This window comes from Mustelus asterias, chromosome 26, assembly GCF_964213995.1.
Source record: "Mustelus asterias chromosome 26, sMusAst1.hap1.1, whole genome shotgun sequence".
Lineage (NCBI taxonomy): Eukaryota > Metazoa > Chordata > Chondrichthyes > Carcharhiniformes > Triakidae > Mustelus > Mustelus asterias.
Window position 1 is genome coordinate 42,845,822 of NC_135826.1, and position 23,830 is coordinate 42,869,651.

Below are 23,830 nucleotides of genomic sequence, written 5' to 3' on the forward strand. Positions count from 1 at the left end.
TATGCAGACGCTGCGACAACGGATGAATGAACACCGCTCGACAATCACCAGGCAAGACTGTTCTCTTCCTGTTGGGGAGCACTTCAGCGGTCACGGGCATTCGGCCTCTGATATTCGGGTAAGCGTTCTCCAAGGCGGCCTTCGCGACACACGACAGCGCAGAGTCGCGGAGCAGAAACTGATAGCCAGGTTCCGCACACACAAGGACGGCCTCAACCGGGATATTGGGTTTATGTCACACTATTTCACATAAATATTTCTGCTTTTTTCCTCCTGAGTCTTTATCATGCGATCCTAGAATCAGAATTTATGTCACACTATTTGTAACTCCCACAGTTGCGTGGACCTGCAGAGTTTCACTGGCTGTCTTGTCTGGAGACAATACACATCTTTTTAGCCTGTCTTGATGCTCTCTCCACTCCCATTGTTTTGTTTCTTAAAGACTGGATTAGTTGTAAGTATTCGCATTCCAACCATGTAAATTGAGTCTGTGTCTTATAAGTTCTGTTTGTGAACAGAATTCCCACTCACCTGAAGAAGGGGCTCAGAGCCTCGAAAGCTTGTGTGGCTTTTGCTACCAAATAAACCTGTTGGACTTTAACCTGGTGTTGTTAAACTTCTTACTGTGTTTACCCTAGTCCAACGCCGGCATCTCCACATCATTGAGAAAGAAGACAGCAAAGTCATAATGATCCAATAACAAAGGATGCCAACAGTCTACCTCCTCCAGCTTTCCATGTACAGTTTTACAATAGGCTTTCTGGTACTTTGCCCCAAGCGCCAAAGCAGCAAGTGTTTGGCAGGCTGTGGAGGCATTACACTCCAGCTCGGTCTTGTCCTTTTGGTGTCTGACTGGATAGAGATCAGGAGCAGCAAAGCCTGCCTGGTACGTATTTGCTCCCCAGGCAAACAAAAGAGCAGCCAAGTTGGTTTGAGATGCAGAAGAGCCAGCCAGCAGTTGTGGAGTTAGTCCTGTGGAACACAGCACCTTTAGGCAAAAAGTGGTGGCGATATTTTGGGGCGGGGATGGGGGCAGGGCAGGGGGCTGGTGTGTGAAAGGAGTGGATTGAGAAAATGTAAAAGAAAATTCTTTCTGACTCGTAATTATCTGCTGGTTCTCCAAGTGGCAGAAGAGAAGGCACTCCCCAGCTTGCTTTGTTCTCATGTCTGAGCCCCCCTGTCCTATGAGGCCATCAAGTACTGATGGAAGTAAAGGCCAAACAGGTTCGTTACCACTTGACAGGCAGCTAGCCACCAGGTCAGGAAGGAGAAGAGGCCCCGGTAAAAGAGGGGTGTGAAAGCACAACGGAGGGTGCTCAGGGTTGCTGTGATCTCAGAGACGGCTGCTTGATAATCGTCCTCTTCATTGACAGCTGGATGGGAGGAATGCTGATCAACATCCAGAGCTGGCGAAACTAGAGGCGGCTCTGGGTAAAAGCCCCAGGAGTAGTCACCTAAATACAATAAACACACAATGAATTATAATTGACCCTACAACATTTGGAGCAGGCCATTCGGCCCACTTGCCCATGCTGCTGTTTATGCATTTAAGGAAGCTAGATAAACATACAAGGGAGAAAGCAATACAAAGATACACTGATGGGTTGAGATGATGTAGAATGGGAGAAGGCTCATGTGCAGCATGAGCGCCAGTATGTAACTGTTGGGTCAAGTGGCTCGTTTCTGGCCTGTACAATCTATGTAAACTCCAGGCACCTGCACAGTTAAAGTAAGGCTGAATGTAATGCAACTACTGCTGCCAGCGCAGACATACCCAAGTTGGGTTCTTAGACCATAAGACAGAGGAACTAAAGTTTTAAAGTTTATTTATTAGTGTCACAAGTAGGCTTACATTAACACTGCAAAGAAGTTACTGTGCAAATCCCCTAGTCGCCACACTCCCGTGCCTGTTTGGGTACACTGAGGGAGAATTTGGCATGGCCAATGCACCTAACCAGCATGTTTTTCAGACTGAGGGAGAAAACCAGGGCACCCAGAGGAAATGTGCGCAGACACAGAGAACATGCAAACTCCGCACAGACAGTGACCCAAGCCGGGAATTGAACCCGGGTCCCTGGCGCTGTGAGGCAGCAGTGCTAACCACTGTGCTGTTAAAGGCGGCCATTCGGACCAAGAAGTCTACTCCACCATTCAATGAAATCATGACTGATTTTAAATGATAATCCTCAGCTCCACTTTCCTGCATTATCGCCATAACCCATGATTCCTTTACCGATTAAGAACCTGTCTCAGAATTGAATATACACAATGACCCAGCCTCTATAGCTGTCTGTGTTGAAGAGTTCCACAGATTCACTACTCTTAGAGAGGAAATTCCTCCTCATCTCATTCTTAATGGGTGACCCCTTACTCTGGTCTTAGACTCTCCCACAAGGGGAAACAACTTCTCAGCATCTACCCTGTCAAGCCCCCTGAAAATCCTACATGTCTCGATAAGGTCACCTCTCATTCTTCTAAACTCCCAATGAGTAAAGACCCAACCAACTCAACATCTCATAAGAAAATCCCTCCATACCCGGGATCAACCTCGTGAACCTTCCCTTGGCTGCCTCTAATGCCAGTATATCTTTCCTCAGGTAAGGGAACCAAAACTGTCCATAGTATTCCAGGTGTGGTCTAACTGGTGCCCTGTATAGTTTTAGCAAGAGTTCCCCATTTTTAAACTCTATCCCCTTTGAAAATAAGGCCAACATTCCACTTGCTTTCCCTATTATCTGCTGAACTTGCATGCTAGCTTGTGATTTATGCATAAGGACCCTAAAATCCTGCAGCTTTCTCCATTAAATAATCAGTTCCTTTATTCTTCCTACCAAAGTGTATAACTTCACATTTACCCACAGTATATTCCATCTGCTAACCTTTTTCCCACTCGCTGAACCTGTCTATGTCTCTCTGTAGACGGCGTTATCCTCACCACTTGCCTTCCCACCTAACTTTGTGTCATCCACAAACTTGGCAAGAGTACATTCACTTCCCTTGTCCAAGTTATTAATACATATTGTAAAAAATGTCCCAACATTGATCCCTGTGAACTCCACTAGTTACAGGTGGCCGTCCTGAAAATGACCCCCTTATTCCAACCCTGTCTTCTATCAGTTAGCCAATCCTCTATCCATACTAATATACAACCGCCAACACCATGGGTTCTTATTTTATGAATAGCCTTCTAAGCACTCCTTCCTACCCATATTGTTTAGTCTCATAGTAGGTATTCCCCGAGCGAGTGTGCCCTCGGAGAACTGTAAAACTCGGCAAACTTTTGAGGACTCCAGAAGAAAAGGGACATCCTAAAATTAAAGTGAGAGGCTGCTCGAGGGTGAAGCAGGTTTCCACGAAAGCCCAAGAGCAGTGAGAATCTGTAATCCCCCCCAAAAATTGCTATTGAAGCTGGGAGTCAAACAAAACTGAGATTGACCGACATTTGTTAGGTAAGGATATCGAGGATATGGAACAATGATGGGTAAATGGAGTTTGAAGTTACAGATCAGTCAGAATCAAATTAAAATGGGGGAATGGAACTTGTTCTGAATGTAAAATGAATGACGGATAGAGACAGTTTCATAACTTATTCACTATTCATTCAGTTGCTTACCCAACACTTTCAGCAGCAGAGTAGAGTGCAGGATAAGGATAATGGGGCCCAGGTACTGCACAGTGACCACACACAGATAGCAGAACACTCGAGAAACCTGCAGCAGGTGGTAAAAACATCCCATCAGTCACTAACAACTGAGCTTCAGCTCTTGCCTAAGATCAAGCATCAGATCAAGCCCAAGATCAGGTACAATGCCTTTTCTTGTCAGCTTGGATCTTGTATGTCGCTCTCGTGGGGACCGTGAATTGGATTCAATGTGAATCCAATCCGCTCTATGCATTGGCTTTGTAACTTTAAGAAAGGAATAAAACATTTTTTTAAAAAAACAAGCTTCAATCCGCTGATAAAGAGATGCCACTGTTTATAAATTACAAATCCCCTAAAACCCCCATCTAGATCCCAACCACATAATGAAACAGCCTATGATTCCCTCCTGGATATAGCAAGTACATAAAGAAGTGCCACACTAGTGAGAGGGAGCATGACTTTAGACAGGAATCTCCCATTATGAGCATTGCAGACAACATTAGTAGAAATGTTTGGCAAAAGACTGCGACTAAAGTGCAACAGCAGGAAGAAAGATATCACCAGCAATTGTATGGAGATGGAAGATTCTAGCTTGTGTGGTATCTGGTCTGTTATTTGGAGGCAACAATTGCTGTGTCTTCCTGCATAAATTCGAGGCTAATTGTTCTTAAGCAGTTCCTGAGATCAGACTGATTTTCCTTTCTTCATACTCTTCAAAATTTAAAAGAAATTATGGCACCAAATGTCGATTAGAAAGAATCCCTTATATATTTGATATTAATGTTTTCTTCCAAAAATATATGACCATTGACAGCGGATGCAAATCCCATAATGGTCGCTAAATCTCACAAGTGGCTGCGATTTGTGCCAGCGAGATTTCAGTATGGCAACTTTTCCATTCCCTCTCCGATGATGCAATCATGTTCAAGCCCAGGGAGGGTGTGAGCCTGATTAGAATATTTTTTAAAATAGCATATATTAAAATAAATTTGAATATAATTATAGGGCCAAATGCCCTCATCGTATCTTCCCACCCAGCATGCCGGCACGAATCAGTACTGGTTTTCATAAACCAGTAAGTATAGCCCTCGGGTGGCGAGGACATGGCTGGGCAATACCCTGCCACTGCAATTCTTTAAAGATGGCACTCCAATCTCTTTGGAGCTGGCCTTGCCATCTCTATCGGGCCCCGAATGGCGCAAACCATGCCCCCAGATTTTCTGTGCACCGAGTGCCAGAAAATCTGGTTTGAAACTTGGCTGTGATTTTTTCTTATTAATTCGTGGGACATGGGCATCGCTGGCTGCCCTTGTTCAGAGGGCAGTTGAGAGTCAGCCACATTGCTGTAGCTCTGGAGTCACATGTAGGCCAGACCAGGTAAGGATGGCGGATTTCCTTCCCTAAAGGACATTAGTGAACCAGATGGGGTTTTTTCCGACAATTGACAATGGTATCATGGTCATCAGTAGATTCTTAATTCCAGATTTTTTTTGTTGAATTCAAATTCTACCATCTGCCGTGGCGGGATTCAAACCCAGGTCTCCAGAACATTAGCTGAGTTTCTGGATTAATAGTCTAGATAATACCACTAGGCCATCGCCTCCCCTCATTGATTCTGCATTGATACACGCTGGTGTTCAGTCAGAATCTGATACTAACAAATTTTGGGAGAATTCCACCCATACATTTTCACCAGTTATATTAGTGTCCAAACATATTTACAGGGTCGTACAGGACTAATTAGACCTCCTCTTTCCCATAATGCCTCTGACGTACCTTCCGCTGAATGTCAATCATCGGGATGCTTCCAGCCTCCTTCTTCATTTGCACCACCCACTTTTCTGCCAGGTTCAGGTAGGCCTGCAGGTGGTAGCGGGTCATGGCCAGACGGAGCGTGCAGAGGGCGATGATTATCCATAGGCGGACTGTGTTGTACGTCGTGTCAGACATCCTTCAGAATCAAATCAGCAAGGAAGTCCAAAGTCAGAACTTTATATCAGTACTACATTATTGAGAGAGAAAATTAAGAGATTGATAGGTAGATAGAGAGAGACTATTTCCCGGGAAAAGGAGTCCAGAATGAGGGAGCAGAAACTTAAAATTAGAGTCAGCCCTTCTGGGGTGATGTCAGGAAGAACTTTGTCACACAATGAGTAGTGGAAATCTGGAACTCTCTTTGAAAAAACAAGGGATCAATTGAAAATTTCAAAGCTGTGATTGGTAGAGTTTTGTTGGGTAAGGGTAAAGTAAAGTTTATTTATTAGTCACAAGTAGGCTTACATTAACACCGCAATGAAGCTACTGTGAAATTCCCTGAGTTGCCACAGTCCGACGCCTGTTAACCAGCACATCTTTCAGAATGTGGGAGGGAACCACAGTACCCGGAGGAAACCCAGGTAGACACGGGGAGAACATGCAAACTCCACACAGACGGTGACCCAATCCGGGAATCGAACCCAGGTCCCTGGCGCTGTGAAGCCGCAGTGCTAACCAGTGTGCTACCGTAAAGGTCATGGAACTAAAGTGTACAGATGGAGTTAAGAACAAATCAGCTGTGATCTAATTGAACAGACTCAAGTGGCTGAATGGCCTCTGCTTGCTCCATAAATAAGACTGCAACAAAAAGTACAATTAACTTGGGGATTATGCAGAAACAGTGAATAAAAAAATCTTAAATATTAAAATGAACCGAGTAAATCTTCGCAAATGGGTTTCCAAGAGTGCAACATAATTCAAGAGAGAGACCCCATATACCTTGAGATTATTGTCCTTGAAGGTTTGTGATTTATCTGATACAAAAGGACAGACTACAGAGCATGTTCAGCGATGCTTCTCTTCCAACAAAGAACCTTGTTAAACGTATCAGAGAAAAAGCTCCAACACGGGAGCCACTCGATTGCCAAAATGGCAGGAATGCCCTCGAATCTCCAGATAGTGAAGATTAACTTTCAGGACATTACTGTGAACGACACAGGGGAAAAATTGTGGGATACTAACACTAATTTTTTTTTTAAATAGGGGAAAATAAGGTTGTTTGACTGACAGGCAGGATCAATCCTATTGGCAAAGAAACATGAGGGGGAAGGGTGGCCCAAAGCAGAAGGTCATGTGATGAAACCTCCAGGAATAAACCCAGCCAGAGTTGGAAACTCTGCATCACCTAGGTCAGCACTTCTACCTGGTGAAGCTTGTACCTCGGCTGAATTTACCCTCTTATTCCTTCCCCCAAGTCTAATGCCCCTGATTGGGTGCTGTTGTTCCATGAAGAAGTGGATACTTGTCAAAGGACAGAAAAATCCAAGATGGTACAATGAAGGTGCGAGGCATTGCTGGCTACTCACAGCTCCATCTTTTCTTTTCCAAGTGGAGTGTTCATCAGAAAGTCTCTGGTAATTGGTTTCACCCACAGCAATAATATGATGACAGGTGACAGAAAGTTGGCGTACAATAGGATCCTGAGAGAGGGGCAGGAAACAAAGAGCATAAGAGGAATATATTACTGCAACTATAACAGTATTGCATACAAATAAACCTGCCACCAGGTGCATCACAAAGGCATCAAATGCCAAGCCAGAGGGAGAGATTTGGGACGAGGTAGCCAAAACGTATGGATAAAGGATTAGGTCAATCAACAACAGCTTGTATTTATAAAGCACCTTTAACGTAGTAAAATATCCCAATGAGCTTCACAGCAGCATCATCAGTCCAGGTCTTTCCCATCCCCCTGAACAAGCTGACAGTGACCCCAACTTAACATTTCGTCGCATTAGGATGGGCCCAGTCAGCGACACCCATATCTCGTGAAAGAATAAAAAAAAGTTACGAGTGTTGCCACAAAGTTGGTTTAGATTGAGAAAGATTGGAACGGAGCTGTAAAAAGAATGGACTTGATGGGTCCATTTCTTGCTCGCTCCTGTTCTCTCAGTGCCATGTCACAACATTTGTTCTTTAAAGCACCACACCATTATTCAGCTCCAGTTGCATTACTTACTGTATCAGAGGTTTGTCCGCAGTCAGCACGAGAGCATCTAAGTGAGTCTGTGCCAATCGGAGACCCGGGAATGTTAAACATGCACCAATAAATGCAGAAAGTCCAACCAATGAGAGCTTGAAGATTAGTCTGGAGACTGAGTAGCTGAAACAGAAAGTAAGTTACCATCACAAACAAATTTGATATGATTTGGAATGGGGTGGGGGAGGGTAAATCTTTGGAGAGGGACAACAGACCCTGACTGAATGCTTTTAATATGTAGTTTCAGGCTCCAGGTCAAACAAACAGCAAATGAGCAGTCGCAAACACGATAGGTCAAATGGCCTTCTTCCGTGCTGTACTGCTCTATGATTAAGTGACTGACATTCTTTTATTTAAGAGGTTTTTTTGTTGAGGGTGGAATGCTACCTGCTCTTCTCTGAGTAATGCCTTGGGACTACATTTACAGACAAACAGGGCCTGTCCTTTCAATCAAAGGACAGCAGTTTGGACAATGTAGTAATCCACTGGTACTGCACAGGAGTGCCAACTAAACAGTTAGTTACAAAAAACATTTAAAAATTTGCATTTATATAGCACCTTTCGGGATGTCCCAAAGTGCTTTACAACCAATGAAGGTGTTTTAAAATGTAATCACTGCTGTTGTTTAGGAAATGTGACAGCCAGTTTTCATAGTGAGGTCCCACAATTCTCTTTCTTCTTGTCGTATCCATCTTATCTGAAAGTTGCTAATCATGGTTCAATAATGCCATGATATCACAATGGAAATCAAATAAAAGAGGTAGGCCCCAAGAACCAGATCAGCCTGTACAGGGATTGAACCCCTACCATCAGCATTATCAAACACTACAACTTACCATCTGAGCTAACCCACTTTACCTTCCACAATTGGCAATCTGATAATGATCAGATAATCTGCTTTAGTGATGCGCAGAGTGATAAACATTGATCAGAATACCAGGGTCAACTCCCCATCCCTTCTTCAATGTAGGGCCATGCAATCTTTCAAGTTCACTTGAGGGGCAGATGGAGCATCAGCTTGACGTTTCATCTGAAGGACAGCATCTCCACAGTGCAGCATTCCTCCAGAATTGCACTGGGACTCTCAGCTCAAGTCTCTGGAGGATGACCTGAACCCACAACCTCATGTCTGAGAGATGAACGTGCTACCCACTGAACGGAAAAATTGAGGAGAAAGATCTGCAATGGCACAGTTCAATATTAAATAAAGGAAACAATACTCACGGCCAGATATCCACCCCATGTTGCTTTAGAAAGACACTCACATTTTCGTACAAGCTGGCAAAGCCTACAGAGGGAATAAAAGTTAGATAGAAATTGACAGTCTTTACAGAAACTTATTCATCGAGTCAGTTCTACTTTCACTGTCTGTTGCCTCATCAGTGCTTTATTTGGTAAGTGCACTGCCCAGTGTTCGGATCAGGTCCCAGAGGCTGTGCTGACTTAGTTATTCCAGTCAAGGCGACAATACAGTGTCACTGGTGCTGTAAAGAGTGGTGAAAAAAAAAGCCAGAGATTCTGCTCCTCACCTATCAAGTGTCAGACGGATGCATGCACAAAGAGCATGGAGGATGACAGGGTTGGGTAGTGAGGTAGCTCACACAAAGTCTAGACTGGCCAAGTAGAGAAGAGTAACTAGCATCAATGGAACCATTGGATCAATGGTGTGATATTCTCCACGAGGTTCTTTGTGGGAGAAGGGGTGGGCAACTTCAGCCAGTTTCTAGTGGAAACAAATGTTCAGCAGAAAACTGGCACAAGTTTCCAAACAGCAACAATATGATGTAGGCCAATGGATTGCTGGTACAGGAAACGGATCACAGAGACACACGGAAGGAGTGGGGGGGGGGGGGGGTGTGTGTAGAGGGGACGTTTCACTCTTCAATGAGCTTTATTTAATTGTTGTTTAGCGCTTTGGATGTGGGCAATGCTGGCAAAGCATCAACTATTGCCCCATCACCATCCCCTCAGCAGTATTGGCAAAGGCCTTCTAATTCATTGTGACTGCTTATGCAACTGAATGGCTTACTAGACCACTTCAGATGGCAATAAAAATCATCCATAAGTATGAGCCTGGGTCACCGGTAGGCCAGACTGGATTCCATTCATCATAGAACAGGAATGTCAAGATAACTTGGCAGCTTTCATGATCAGTTTTTCTGGTGCCAGATTTATTAAATCCTTTTTCATAATTTATCTGACAACACCAGGTTAAAGTCCAACAGGTTTATTTGGTAGCATGACCTTTCGGAGCACCGCTCCTTCATCAGGTGAGGCTCGTGCTACCAAATAAACCTCTTGGACTTTAACCTGGTGTTGTGAGACTACTTACTGTGCCCACCCAGTCCAACACCGGCAACTCCACATCATAATTTATCATGGTCAGATTTTAATTACAATCTTTAGAACAGCACTAAAACAAAGGCTGGGAATTCTGCACAGTGGAACTCATCTCCTAACATCCACCATCTATGATGCACAAATCACGAGTGTGATGAAATACTCTCCACTTTTACAGAAGTTCTTTTAAAAGAAAAAAAATCTCAGGATGTGGGCATTGCAGGCCAGACTGGCATTTATTGCACATCCCAAGTTGGCCCTCGAGAAGGTATTGGTGAACCATCTTCTTGAATCGCTGCAGTCTGTGTGGTGTAAGTACACCCACAGTATTGTTAGGAAGGGAATTTCAGGACATTAACCTAGCGACGATGAAGGAACGACCAATATATGACCAAGCCAAGACGGCATGCGACTTGGAGGGGAAACCACTGGATGCTGCTGTTCCCATATGCTTGCTGGCCCTGCCCCTCAAGGTGGTGGGTTTGGGAGATGCTGTTTTGTGGTTGTTCTTGGAACTCGATGAGAAACTAACCACATGCCAATTTGGCCATCTAGTCATTACATTCTTTAGCTTGTGAAATACAAATGGAAAATTTTCAAGGAACTCACCTGGTTCAAGGCCAAACTCCAGATAATCCTCCCGCACGACCAAGACTAACATAGCGATGAGGACAAAGAGGAATGCGAAGGTCAGGCAGACAGAGCGCTCACCTCCTTCCTCTGTCTTGAAGTAATGAGTCATCAGAGAGAAGAGAACTTTACTGTGCAGATAGCGTCAAGGCGAACAAGTAGGGTTTGCTGAAGAATTGAATCAAAAGGTCTATTTGTGGGTCACAGTGCCAGTTTAAGACTGTGCTACTCATGACCATTTTGTCATAAGCTGTGGCCCCAAGTTGGGAACGATTCCCATATCTTGCAATGGGAAGGGCACCTGGCCTGGGTCAGAGCCCAAACTTCACACTCCAAGCTTCTTTTTTTAATAAACATTAGGAACAGGAGGAAATCATTCAGCCCCTCCAGCTTTATCAATTAGATCATGGCTAATCTGCACCTTAATTCACTTATCCTCCTTGGCTCCAAAGCATTACCCAACAAAAATCGATTGACGTCCGTTTTGAAAATTTGAATTGGTCCACAGCAGCTTTTACGGGATTAAAGTTTGAGATTTCCACTGAGCTGTGAGAGAAACAATCCTTCCTGATATCACCCCTGAATGGCCTGGCTCTAATTGACCCTCTTGTTCTGGACCCCTCCCACGAGAGAAAATAGTTTCCCTTTATCTACCCCTTAATTACACCTCAATTAAGTTCATCCTCCAACTTTCTAAACTTAAGGTGAACAAGCTAAGGTTATACAATATGCCCTCAAAATTTGATGCTCTATGCCCTGATAGAATCTGGTGAATTGTTTTCTCCGATTAGAATCATTTACACAAGCAGAGGCTGCAACTTTGGAGACAATACTGATGCAATAGGATAGAATCCTAATTCCCGCAACATGCAGACCACCCATTTCTGGAGGTCGAAAAAAAAGAGGAAACTGACAGCCATGGATTGTTTGGGAGGGCTCAGGGGTGGTGGATAAGGCAAGGAAGTGGGCATCTAAATAGCTTTTGGGCTTCAATAAGAGCATTGCAGAGCAATAGTACCAAGTATGGGGGTCATTCAAGATTCCGTTTTATAGCATCTTCAGATGGCAGACCAGAAACGGAGCATCACTTGGTTGGGTTTAGGACTTGCATGCCACCAATTGCTGTCCTTGCAAAATCAGAATGTTTACCTTATTCCCAACCAATCCCAGTTGCTACCCGCCAGCAGCAGGAACGCAGTGCAACTTGTCACAACCACCCAACAGCTGGATATGCTGTTCCAACATGCGAATGAAGGGTGATAGTGGTTGGGGAGGGGATGAGAGGGGCCTGACCCAGTAGGCTGTCCTTGTCGACTTCTCTTTTTACATAACAGCGGTCAGTTTGTTTATTCCCCACTGATTACTTGAGGAGGAAGATTAGCAGAGCTGTAAACACTTCAATTCATTACACAGACAGCTCCCTGCAGGGGACAATGTCATTAACTACTTTTACAGCTTGTCAGAGTCAATGGTTAACCAATAAATTAAAACATTTCAACTGACTGAAAGGGAGGATAGTGACAGTCTCTCTCCTTGATGGAAAATGCAAATAAATTTTATGGACTTATCAGAAGCCCACTGGAGGTATCTTCTCTATATAAAAAAAATGTGAATCTTTTCACCTGCTCATCAATAACTTGCAACAATAACAAGACTAATGTTACAGTGCTGTAAAGCAACAAACAGGCCTCTAAAGTGGATAAACTGAGAGCCTAGTTTTTCTTTTAAATAAGTATCATAGAATCCCTACAGTGCAGAAGGAGGTCAATCAGCTCATCAAGTCTGCACTGACCACAATCCCACCCAGGCCCTATTCCCGCAATCCTGCAAATCTATCCTGTTAATCCCTTTGACACTAGGGTCAATTTAGCATGGCCAATTAACCTAACCCGCACATCTCTGGACTGCGGGAGGAAACCGGAGCACCTGGAGGAAACCCATGCGGTCATGGGGAGAATGTGCAAACTCCACACAGACAGTGACCTGAGGCCGGAATTGAACCTGGGTCTCTGGCGCAGTGAGGCAGCAGTGCTAACCACTGTGCTACCCGCTTGACTTAGTTTATAGTATTTTTGCCACTGGAGTCAGGTCATAGTGGTCAAGGTTCACTCCACATCACATAATCCAAACTGGCACTGAACTACGTGTCTAGGGATTGCTGGAAAGTCAGAGGTTTTTTCATTCATGGGATGTGGGCATTGGTGGCTAGGCCAGCATTTATTGCCCATCCTTAATTACCCCTGTGAAAGTGGTGGTGAGCTGCCTTATTTAAATGCTGCTTTGTCCTGGATGGTGTCAAGCTCAAGTGTTGTTGTAAAGCTATGCTCATCCAAGCAAGTGTAGAACATTCCATCATAATCCTGACTTATGCCTTGTAGATGATGGTGGTGGAAAGGTTTTGGGGAGTCAGTTACTCACCACAAGATTCCCTGCCTCTGACCTATCTTGTAGCCACAGTATTTATATGACCAGTCCAGTTCCGCTTTTGGTAAATGGCAACCCCCAGAATGTTATAATGGTAATACCACTGGATGTCAAAGAGAGATAGTTTTTCTCTTGTTGGAGGTAGTCATTGCCTGGCATTTAAGTGGTCCGAATGTTACTTGCCACTTACCAGCCTGAGTCTGAATATTGCCCAGGTCTTGCTGCATATGGACATGGACTGCTTAACTATTGGTGGAATCGAGAATGGTGTTGAACATTGTGCATTCACCAGCAAACATCCCCACATCTGACCTTATGACGGAGGGAAAGTATCCAAAAAAGCATCTGCCCCAAACCCTCCCCTCCATCCTATCCCTGTAACCCTGCGCATTTATCATGGCTAACGCACCTAACCTACACATCATTTGGACTGTGGGAGGAAACTGGAGCACCTGGAGGAAACCCACGCAGACACAAGGACAACCTACAAACTTCCATCTATTCACCTTTATGGAATTTTGCTGTGCAATAATGCCATATTTGTCTTTAAACCGTGAATAATTTCATTTAGGATAATCATTGGTTGCAAAGCAGTCTGATGTCCTGAGGATATCACAGATGCTATATTATCATAAAATACACAAGCAGATCATCTGTTTTAGTGATGTGGGATGAGGGATAAAAATAGGCCTAGGACACCAGAGGTAACTCCCCTGCTCTTACTTGAAACAGCGTCACTGGATCTTTAACAACCACCTGAGGCACAAGAGGCCTCAGTTTAATACCTCATCCGAAAGACAACAGTGCAACACTCCCCCAGTACTGCACTGGGAATGTCAGCTTGGATTGTGGGCCCTAGTCTCTGAGTAGGGGCTTAAATCCAGGTCCTCTGACTCAGAATTGAGTGTGCTACCAACTGAGCCTCGATTAACACCAGACATAACTGATAAGTCAGCAACCCCCTGTTCATGTTAGTTTGTTTAATGCAAATGATTTTTGGTATACTGCAGGATCAGAGGAAGGGGCACAAGGATACATTCCAAAGGCTAACGTGAGCAGGCACCACAGCATGCCGACGTTCACTTCCCCACGTATGCTGAGCAGGCTGTAGTAGGCCTCTGTGAACATGTAAACCAGTGTCGCATACAAGACAAAATCCACCAGCCACTGATAGTCCAAGAAGTAACGCAGGACTAAACAAAGAGAAAAATAAAGGAAACAAGGTTAACTTGGGTACTATTTCATAAAGGCACCAAAATAATGTCATGTTTGGCCTGACCAGTCCATGTTGGTGTTTATTGCCCATATGAGCTGTAACACGAATCCCATGTGCTTATCATATTTCCATAACCCTTTACCAAGCTTTCATTCCATCCATTTACTCCCAACTTATTTTTTCAATGTTACCTTCAGTTGTATTTGCTGGAGTTCAGAAGGATGAAGGGGGGGGGGGGGGGGGGGGGGGGGGATCTCACAGCAACCCATAAAATTCTAACAGGGCTAGACAGGGTAGATGCAAGAAGGATATTCCTGATGGTGGAGGTGCCCAGAACCAGGGGTCAGTCTGAAATTACAGAGTAGACTGTTTAGGACAGAGGTGAGGAGAAATTTCTTCACCAAGAGATTGGTCAGCCTGTGGAATTCGCCCCCACTGAAAGTAGGTGAGGCCAAAGAAGCAGTTAGATATAGCACTTGGGGCAAAGGGGGGTCAAAGGATATGAGGGGGAAAAGGCGAGATCAGACTGTTGAGTTGGATGATCAGCCATGATCATAAGGATTAGTGAAACAGGTTCTCGGGGCCGAATGGCCTCCTCCTGCTCCTATTTTCTGTGTTCCTATGTTTACATCCCCAGGTGATTATTAGACACTATTTAACAGTGAGCCACATAAGGTGCAGAGAGGCGGAGAGGTTTAGGCAGAAAATTCCAGTGCTAGGACCCAGACAGAATGAAGAAAACAGGGGATGTTCACGAGGCCAGAATTGAATGAGCACCAAGATCTCAGAGGGTTGTAGGGCTGGAGGAAGTTACAGAGATACAGAGAGGCAAGGCCATGGAGGGATTTGAAATCAAGGACGAGAATTTTTAAATTGAGGCGTTGCTTGATCAGAAACTAATCTAGGTCAGCAAGCATAGGGGCGTAAACCGGACTTGGTGTGAGTTAGGATACGAGCAACAGAGCATCAGCGGATATGGTATTAAAGGACAATCAATGTCTAAGGAACAACCATCAGCACCTTGAAGAGAGGAGTGCAGATGAACTATCACCTGTTTCACAATTAGTCCAGTCTAAATCTCACAGCCAGGCTGAGCATCAACTGTTATAATGACCATCATCACATGCTCCTTACCAAGAGCATCAAGAGGAGTGATCGGCTTTGCTTCCAAGTGCAGGTCGATGTCCTTGGGCACTATCTCTGGTTTGGTCTCTGTGATACCATTTTGCCTCCTGCCAGCAAAAGATAAGAAAGTGAGTAGCAAAAATAATTAGAATTAGCAATTGTCTCCGCATTTGGTCTCCAGCAAGTTTGCAGGTACAACTACAGCTCGTAGCTCTGCTGATTCCGTACTTCTTGATCTTGCTCTCAAATGGAAACTCCCACATCTCCTGTACCATAAAGCTGTCTCCAAGAAGCTTGGTGTCCTGTGTTTTATCCAAATATCCCACCATCTACTAACTCTCAGTCCAAGTCTGTCTGCTTTTACTTATTCATGGGATCTAGGGTCACTGGCTAAGCCAGCATTTATTGCCAAAGCCTAATTGCCTTTGAGAAAGTGGTGATGAGATGTCGTTTTGAATTGCTGCAGTCCTTGTGTTGTGGGTACACCCAGTGTTGTTAGGAAGGGTGTTCCAGGATTTTGACCCAGTACCAGTAAAGGGACAGTGATATAGTTCCAAGTCAGCATGGTGTGTGACTTGGAGGAGAACTTGCAGATGGTGGTGTTCCCGTGCAACTACTGCCCTTGTTCTTCTTGGTGGTAAAGTCATGGGTTTGGGAGGTGCTGCCTAAGGAGCCTTGGTGAGTTCCTGCAGTACATCTTGTAGATAGTATACATTGCTGCCATGGTGCATCAGTGATGGAGCAAGTGAATGTCGAAGATGGTGGATGGGGTGCCAATCAAGTTGAGCTTCTTGAGCGTTGATGGAGCCACACGCATCCAGGCAAGTGGAGAATATTCCATCACACTCCTAACTTGTGCCTTGTGGACAGGCTTTGGAGGAGTCAGGATGCTAGCTACTTGCCGCAGAATTCCCAGCCTCTGACCTGCTCATGCAGTTACGGATTTTCTATCACTGGTTCCGTTCAGTTTCTGATCAAAGGTAATGGCCAGAATGTTAATGCTGCCAGATTTAGCAATGGCAATGCCACTGAATGTCAAGGCTGATGATTAGATCCTCTCTTGGAGATCATCACTGCCTGACACTCGAGGTGTGAATGTTACTTGCCAATTATCAGCGCAATATTGTCCCAGTATGCTGCATTTGGATACGGACTGCTTCAGTATCTGAGGAGTCACTACAATCAGCAAACTTCTGACTTTATGATGGAGGGAAGGTCACTGATGAAACAGCTAAAGATGGTTGGGCCCAGGACACTACCCTGAGGAACTCCTGCAGCAATGGCCCAGTACTGAGATGATTGACTGTCAACAACCACCTTTCTTTGTGCCAGATATGACTCTAACCAGTGGAGAGTTTTCCCCGATTCCCATTGACTTCAGTTTTGCTAGGGCTCCTTGATTCTAAGGCTGTAATGAAGTCAAGACCCGAGTGGCCTGACAGAACCCAAACTGAGTGTCAGTGAGTAGGTTATTGCTGACTAACTGCTGCTTGATAGTACTGTCAATGACACTTTCTGAGAGTAGACTGATATAGGGGTAAGTGGTTGGTTTGGATCTGTCCTGACTTTATGGACGGGACATAGCTGGGCAATTTTTCACATTACCAGGTAGGTGCCAATGTTGTAGTTGTATTGGAAAAGCTTGACTAGGGGTACAGTTAGTTCTGGAGGACAAGTCTTTACTACAATTGCCAGAAAGTTGACAGAGTCCAATAGCCTTTGCTGAACCAGTATCTTCAACCATTTCTTCATATCACGTGGAGTGAATCGTATGGGCTGAAGAGTGACATATGTGATGACCACAGGAGCTGGTCTAGATGGATCATTCATTCAGCACTTCTGGTTAAAGGTGATTCCAAACACATCAGTCTTGTCCTTTGCACTGATGTGTTGGGCTTCCCCATCATTGAGGATAGGGATATTTGTGGTGTCTCCTACTCCAGTTAGCTGTTTAATTGTCCATCATCATTCATGATTGGGTGTGACAAAAGCTTAGACCTGATCCATTGCTTGTGGGATTGCTTAGCTCTGTCCATCAAATGCTGCTTCCATTGTTTGGCATCCAAATATTTGTTTGTTGTAGCTTCACATCACCCCACCCAACTGGCTTCAATCTGCCATGTCAACACTGGGCATTCCTCAACTGTTTCCTCACTATCCAGCAAATTGGCACAAGTGGGGCCTTGCAGGCTGTGGTGCACCCCAATCAATAACTCATCATTGAAGACTTCCCATGACAAAATTCAGCGGAGGGCTCAGAGATCCATTTAGCTACTGCAGAAGGCATTGCCTGGCTTAGTAATTACTGCACACGCTAAAACCAAACCTAATTTTTAGGTATGTCAGGGTGCCGATCTTGGCATGTCCTCCTGCACTCTTCAGTGGATCAGGGCTGATCTTCCAGCTTGATAGTAAAGTTATAATGTGGGTGTGCCAGACCTTGAGGTTACAGAATGTAGTTGCATAGAATTCTGCAGCTACTTATGGTCATGGCGCCTCATGGATGTCCAGTTTTGAGTTGCTAGATCTGTTCAAAATCTCTCATTTAGAACAATGGTAGTGCCAGCCAACAAAATGGAGGGTATCCTCAAGGGGGTGATGGAACTTTGTCTCCAAAACGTGTGTGGTGGTCACTCCTATAACAGATGCATCTGTAACAGGTTGTTATTATGGACAAGGACAAGTAGATTTTCCCCTCTTGCTGATTTCCTCACCATCTGCTGCAGTCCCTGTCCAGCAGCTACATCCTTTCCAGCTTGGTTAGTAATGGAACAAAAACAGAAAATGCTGGAAAATCTCGGTGGGTCTGACAGCATCTGTTGGGGAGAGAAGAGTCAATGGTTCGAGTCTAGATGACCCTTTGTCGTAATGCTGCTACTGAGCCATTCTTGATGATGGACAATGAAGCCCTACTGCCCAGAAGATATTCTTGTGCCCTTGCCTTCAAAATAGTGGCTCGAGATTCTTTATGTCTACCAGAGGTGATCAGATGGAACCTCAATATCACATCTCATCTGAAGGAAAATACGTCCAAAAGGCGGCAATCCCTCAGCATTGTACTGGGAGTGTCAGCATAGACGCTTTATTCAGGTCCTGTGGTGGAAAAGTAACCCACAACCCTCTGACTCAGAGGCACAGATCCTACCGCTAAGCCCAGGTGACATTTGCCAAATTTTATATTTTCATGTCTCTTTGAGGAAACAGTCAGTCTGAACTCCATGCATTCTTACTTCACTAGTGAGTGATGTGCCAGCAACTGTGGAAATAGCAAAGACAGCTCTCATTTGTGAAAGAAAATACACAGATTCAGGCAGGATAATTTTGCGCAGGAACTATTTCCTCCATTAAGGTGAATGCCAGAATGCTTGACCAACCTGTCTCTCTTCACTTTGGGTTTTGGTTTTCCAGCCAGGGCCCTGAGTTCTTCATCTGATGGATGTCTGTATCGGAATAGGCTGCCAAGAAAGTTGCACACATAGTTACCAGAAATCTCTAATTCCTACTGGCTCAAAGGAGGCACAAAAGTGTTGTATTTGTGAATTAAACAGTCAACAGTTTCCAGAAAAGAGCCATTTTAATGTCTTACTCATTAAATATCAATGGAAGATCAGGTTGCTCTGAAGAATCATTTTATTATATTTGACCTGTTGACTGTAATTTAATACAACTAAGTGGTCACTTCAGAAGTCAGTTAAGAGTCATAAAGTCATATAATAGTACAGCACAGGAGGTCATTCAGCCCACTGAGTCTGATCTGGCTCTTTCAAAGGGCAATTTAGTTAGTCCCGCATACCTGCTCTTGCCCCATATCCTTGCAATTTTTCCTCCTTTCAATATTTATCCAATTCTTTTTTCTAGGCTACTATTGAATCTATATCCACTACCTTATTAGACAAATCCTAACTACATGCCATGTAAAACATCTTCATTTGTCTCTGGTTCTTTTGCCAGTCACAAATCTATGCCCTTTGAGTATTAACCCTCAGCGAATGGAAACGGTTTCTCTTTATTTACTCTATCGAAATCCTGCATAATTTTAAATGTCTCTATCAAATACTCTCCCAGCCTCCTTTGCTTTCAGGAAAATAACAGCTTCTCTAGTCTATCCATTCACTCATCCCTGAATCATTTGAGTAAATCTTTTCTTGAGAATCATAGAATCATTGGAATGCAGAAGAGGGCCACTGGCCCTATTGAGTCTGGACTGAATCTCTGACAAGGCATCTTACCAAGGCCCCTGCTCTATCCCCGTAACCTCACACATTTCCCATGGCTAATCCATCTAATCTACACATCTTGGGACACTAAGGGGCAATTTAGCATGGCCAATCCACCTAACCTACACATCTTTGGACTGTGGAAGGAAACCAGAGTACCTGGAAGAAACCCACGTAGACAGGGGGAGAACATGCAAACCTCACACAGACAGTCACCCAAGGCCTGAATTGAACCCGGGTCCCTTGAGCTGTGAGGCAGCAGTGCTTACCACTGTGCCACCCTCTTCAAAGTCTTCACGTCCTTCTAAAATGTAATGCATAAAATTGGATACAATACTCCAGCTAAGACTGAACTAGTGTTTGATATACATTTATACTTCAGTCTTTCAAATTAATGTGGGACTGAAGTCACATGCAGATCCAGAGTGAGTGAGGGCAATGGCACAATGGGGACATTAGTGAAACAACTGGATTTCATGACAGTTTCATGGTCATTTTGGTGCGAGTCCAATAGTATAACCTTTATCCTATTACACCCATTAATTCTTAGAACCGGCAGAAAGACGAGACATTGATTCCATGACATTGGGCTGAATTTATTGCCAGAGAACAAGAGAGAAGAAAAACATAGCTAATTTATCAACTCCTGATCAGTACCGAGTGATCTTCCCATTCACACACCATAGTGCAAAGTGCACGTTTGGTTGGTTATAGGACAGGACTAGGCTTAGCAGTGCAGCATGCTACAGTTGAATAACCCACCAACACTTGGCTCCTATGACTCAGGAAGAATGGCAGTTTGATTGAGGCATCAGGGAGCTGCCGGTTTCTGTGGGACCTGTACCCCAGTGACAACCAGCAGCTTCAGGAGAGATTTTAAAATTGACCAAAAACAGAATTAACCAAGTCAGATGTTTTACCTGCCATTGCAGAGTAGCCAGCGACCTATGGAATAATGAGGTGCCAATCTCTGCATGAGGGTCGCCATCAGCAGACTCACAACCAGCTGAACTCCTATAACCCCCTGATAAAAAACAAAATGAACTTCATAAATACTAAATAATGAAGAGAACAGCAGAATTACCCTTCAGAGAGCATCCTTTACTTTTTTTAAATTTCATTAACTGTTCCTGTGAACCTTTCGCTCCTTACATAGCCTCAGAATAAAAGGGACAACTCTTTAGAACCAAGATGAGGAGGAATTTCTTTAGCCAGAGGGTGGTGAATCTGTGGAACTCATTGCCACTGAAGGCTGTGGAGGCCAGTTCATTGAGTGTATTTAAGGCAGAGATGGATAGGTTCTTGACCGGTAAGGGGATCAAAGGTTACAGGGAAAGGGCGGGAGAATACGGTTGAGAACATATCAGCCATAATCGAATAGCGGAGCAGACTTGATGGGCTGAATGGCCTAATTTTGCTCCTCTATCTTATGGTCATATCTCCTCTCCATGCTAAAGTCTCAGGACTAACTGCACCACTCTACGTTGATTTCTTTCCCAGAAGCACAAAACTGTGGAACCCTTACTTCTTTTGTCTCCCCTTTCTCCCAGAATCTACTGGGTTTAAAATAAATGTTAGTCATGGCTCAGTGCAACTCTATAATGAGTGCAAAGGCTGTGGTTTGGAGGCTCAGCGCACAGACTTCAGCATAAAATCTAGACTGATACCCCAGTGCAATACTGAAGGAACTGGAGGTGCTGTCCTTCGGATGCGATGCCAAACTAAGGTTCTGTCAACTCTCCGAGGTGGATGCAAAAGATCCTGTGGCACTACCCTTATTCTTCCAGGTAGTAGAGCTCATGTGTTGGAAGCGCTTTCAACAGAGGCTGGATAGGTTGCTGCCAACTCATACAAGATGCACACAAAGCTGCCACTATGCAACTGTGGTGGAGTGAATGAATGTTTAAAATGGTGGATGGGGTGCTAATCAAGCGGCCTGCTTTGTCCTGGATGGTGTTGAATTTGATTGCTGTTGGAGATGCACTCATCTAAGCAAGTGGAGAGTATCCCATTACACTCCTGACTTATGCCTTGTAGAAGCTTTGGGGAAATCAAGAGGCAAGTTACTTGCCACAGAAATCCAAGTCTCAGAGCTACTCTTGTAGCCAGTGTTGATATGTCTGGTCCAGTTAAAGCTGTGGTCAATGGTAACTCCAGAACATTGATAGTGAGGATTACAGCAATAGTAGTGCCATTGGATGCCAAGGAGAGATTATTAAGATTCTCATGGTGGAGACAGTTAATGCCTGGCACTTGTGTAGCACAAATGTTACTTGCCACTTATCAGCCCAAGCCTGAATGTTGTCCAGTCTTGCTGCCTAACTACTTCAGTGGATGCGGCAAGGATGATTCATCATCTGTGCAAATCCAGAACGAAGGAGCAGTTTTAAAATTAGATGTCACCCCTTTAGGACAGAGATGAGGAGAATTTTTTTTCTTTCTCAGACGGTTGAGATTTTGGAACTCTATCTCAGATGAGAAGGCAGGGTCATAGAACATTTTTAAGGCATAGGTAGATAGATTTCTGTTAGGCATGGGGATCAAAGGTTACCAGCAGTAGATGGGAATGTGGAATTCAAAACACAAATGGGTCAGCCATGATCTTATTGAATGGGGGACCAGGCTTGAGGGGCCAAATGACATACTTCTGTTCCTAATCCATACGTTTGTACCAGAGGGTTGCAGATAGTGTGCACAAATTAGCTGTCATGTTTTCCTTCCTTACAACAGTGACGACACTTCAAAAAGTACTTAATTGGCTGTGAAGCACTTTTGGAGGACATTTGGAGGTTGTGAAAAGGTGCCATATAAAAGCAAACTCAAGCTTGACATCAGAGTAAATGGACACCATGGCAACATCCTGCACATCTGGGAGGGAAAGTGATGAACATCAGTCCGTGGAAGGACACAGCTGCCATAGTTAAACAATAGCTCACCAACATTCAACTAAAAGCCAGTGAGTGCACAGAACAGTGCCAACTGTCATACTGCTGACATGCCACAATCATTATGGCAAACTGTGACCTACCCATGAATAAACATTCCGGGATAGTGCTACAGCCCAATGTTAACAACCTCCCCCTCCCCTGAACCCCCTTAAAGAATGTGGACATGCCCCTTTAAGAGAGCTGCTGCAAATTAAAATTGAAAGCCTGCAATAACAACTTATGCAACCAGCCGACTTTATCTACAATGAAGCTCAAGCGGAGCTGACATTTGCAGCTGTCGTTTGGCATTGGGATCCCTGCAACCCACTGACCGCCCCTCCTCCAAACAATTTTTAGTTGTAGCAACGATAATTCCAGATTTAAAGCATGCTGTTCTTTTTCAGGGTTGGCGAGGGTCGAACCGCCACTCGTTGCCTCAGAAACTCTCGCCTTACCATGTTGCTCCCCGCTCGGTCACACTTTAAACTCAATTAATTCGCCTTTTCCCCCCTCAGTCATTCACGCAGCCTCACCGCCATCACTGGCCTTTTAAGCTCAAACTGGCTCTGGGCAATGATTGACAGCCAGGGCAACCAATGGGAGTGGCCGGTTCCGATTAATTGACGTGCGTGCCGACCACTCAGCAGCCGGGTTCATTTGATTGGCTGACAGTCGAGACGAATGACCCAATCTCCATCCGGTTTGCGGCTGGGCGGGGACGGCACGCTCGAGACCAACTGTCATCGGGAACGGTTGAGTGACGGGCGGGTAGGCAGCGCATGGATCTCTGGGAATTGTAGTTCTCCACGTGACGCGCCCTGGTGACGTCCCGTCCAGAAAGAACAACAACTCCCAGAAACCTTTGGGCCATTGCACATGCGCAGTGACTGAACTATCTTGACGACAAGCTGCTCTCAACAACCAAGATGACATTTAAATAAAACTTTTGCGAACTTTTAACAAATTCAATCTCAATGTTGCAGGAACGCAAGTAATTCCAATGTGACAGCCTTTTCCCAGTGAGTACAACTATTGATGTTTCAAATCTCCATAAAAGGTAAAGGTTAAGGAGCATTTAAAGGTGCACTGTCTGATTTATTTTTTAGCAAAGGATGAGTTTAAAGTGACAGTTCCTTTTTTTAAAAAACCCATTGCTTAAATGAAAACTTGTGGAAATATGAAATGAGAAATGGAAAGTGCACAGGACTTGTTGCAGCACATCAAGGAGATGCTTCTAAGGTTGCCAACTGTGATCAGATATATACCTGGAGGTTTCCTCAGATGACTTGCCTCCAC

At 44.5% G+C, this 23,830-nt stretch overlaps 1 protein-coding gene across 1 annotated transcript; it reads right to left on the bottom strand.

Annotated features, from left to right (window-relative positions):
- Positions 1 to 505: 505 nt before the first annotated feature.
- On the bottom strand, positions 506 to 23,116 carry tmem161a (transmembrane protein 161A). The gene is made up of 12 exons (XM_078198620.1): positions 22,990 to 23,116; positions 20,528 to 20,631; positions 18,765 to 18,845; positions 15,400 to 15,497; positions 14,086 to 14,242; positions 10,605 to 10,756; positions 8,880 to 8,943; positions 7,635 to 7,778; positions 6,985 to 7,098; positions 5,420 to 5,594; positions 3,614 to 3,710; positions 506 to 1,454 (listed from the first exon to the last, which is right to left on the bottom strand). Exons 1-12 carry the CDS (start codon positions 22,990 to 22,992, stop codon positions 1,183 to 1,185), a joined length of 1,461 nt encoding a protein of 486 aa, XP_078054746.1. The 5' UTR covers positions 22,993 to 23,116; the 3' UTR covers positions 506 to 1,182.
- Between the last annotated feature and the right edge of the window lie 714 nt (positions 23,117 to 23,830).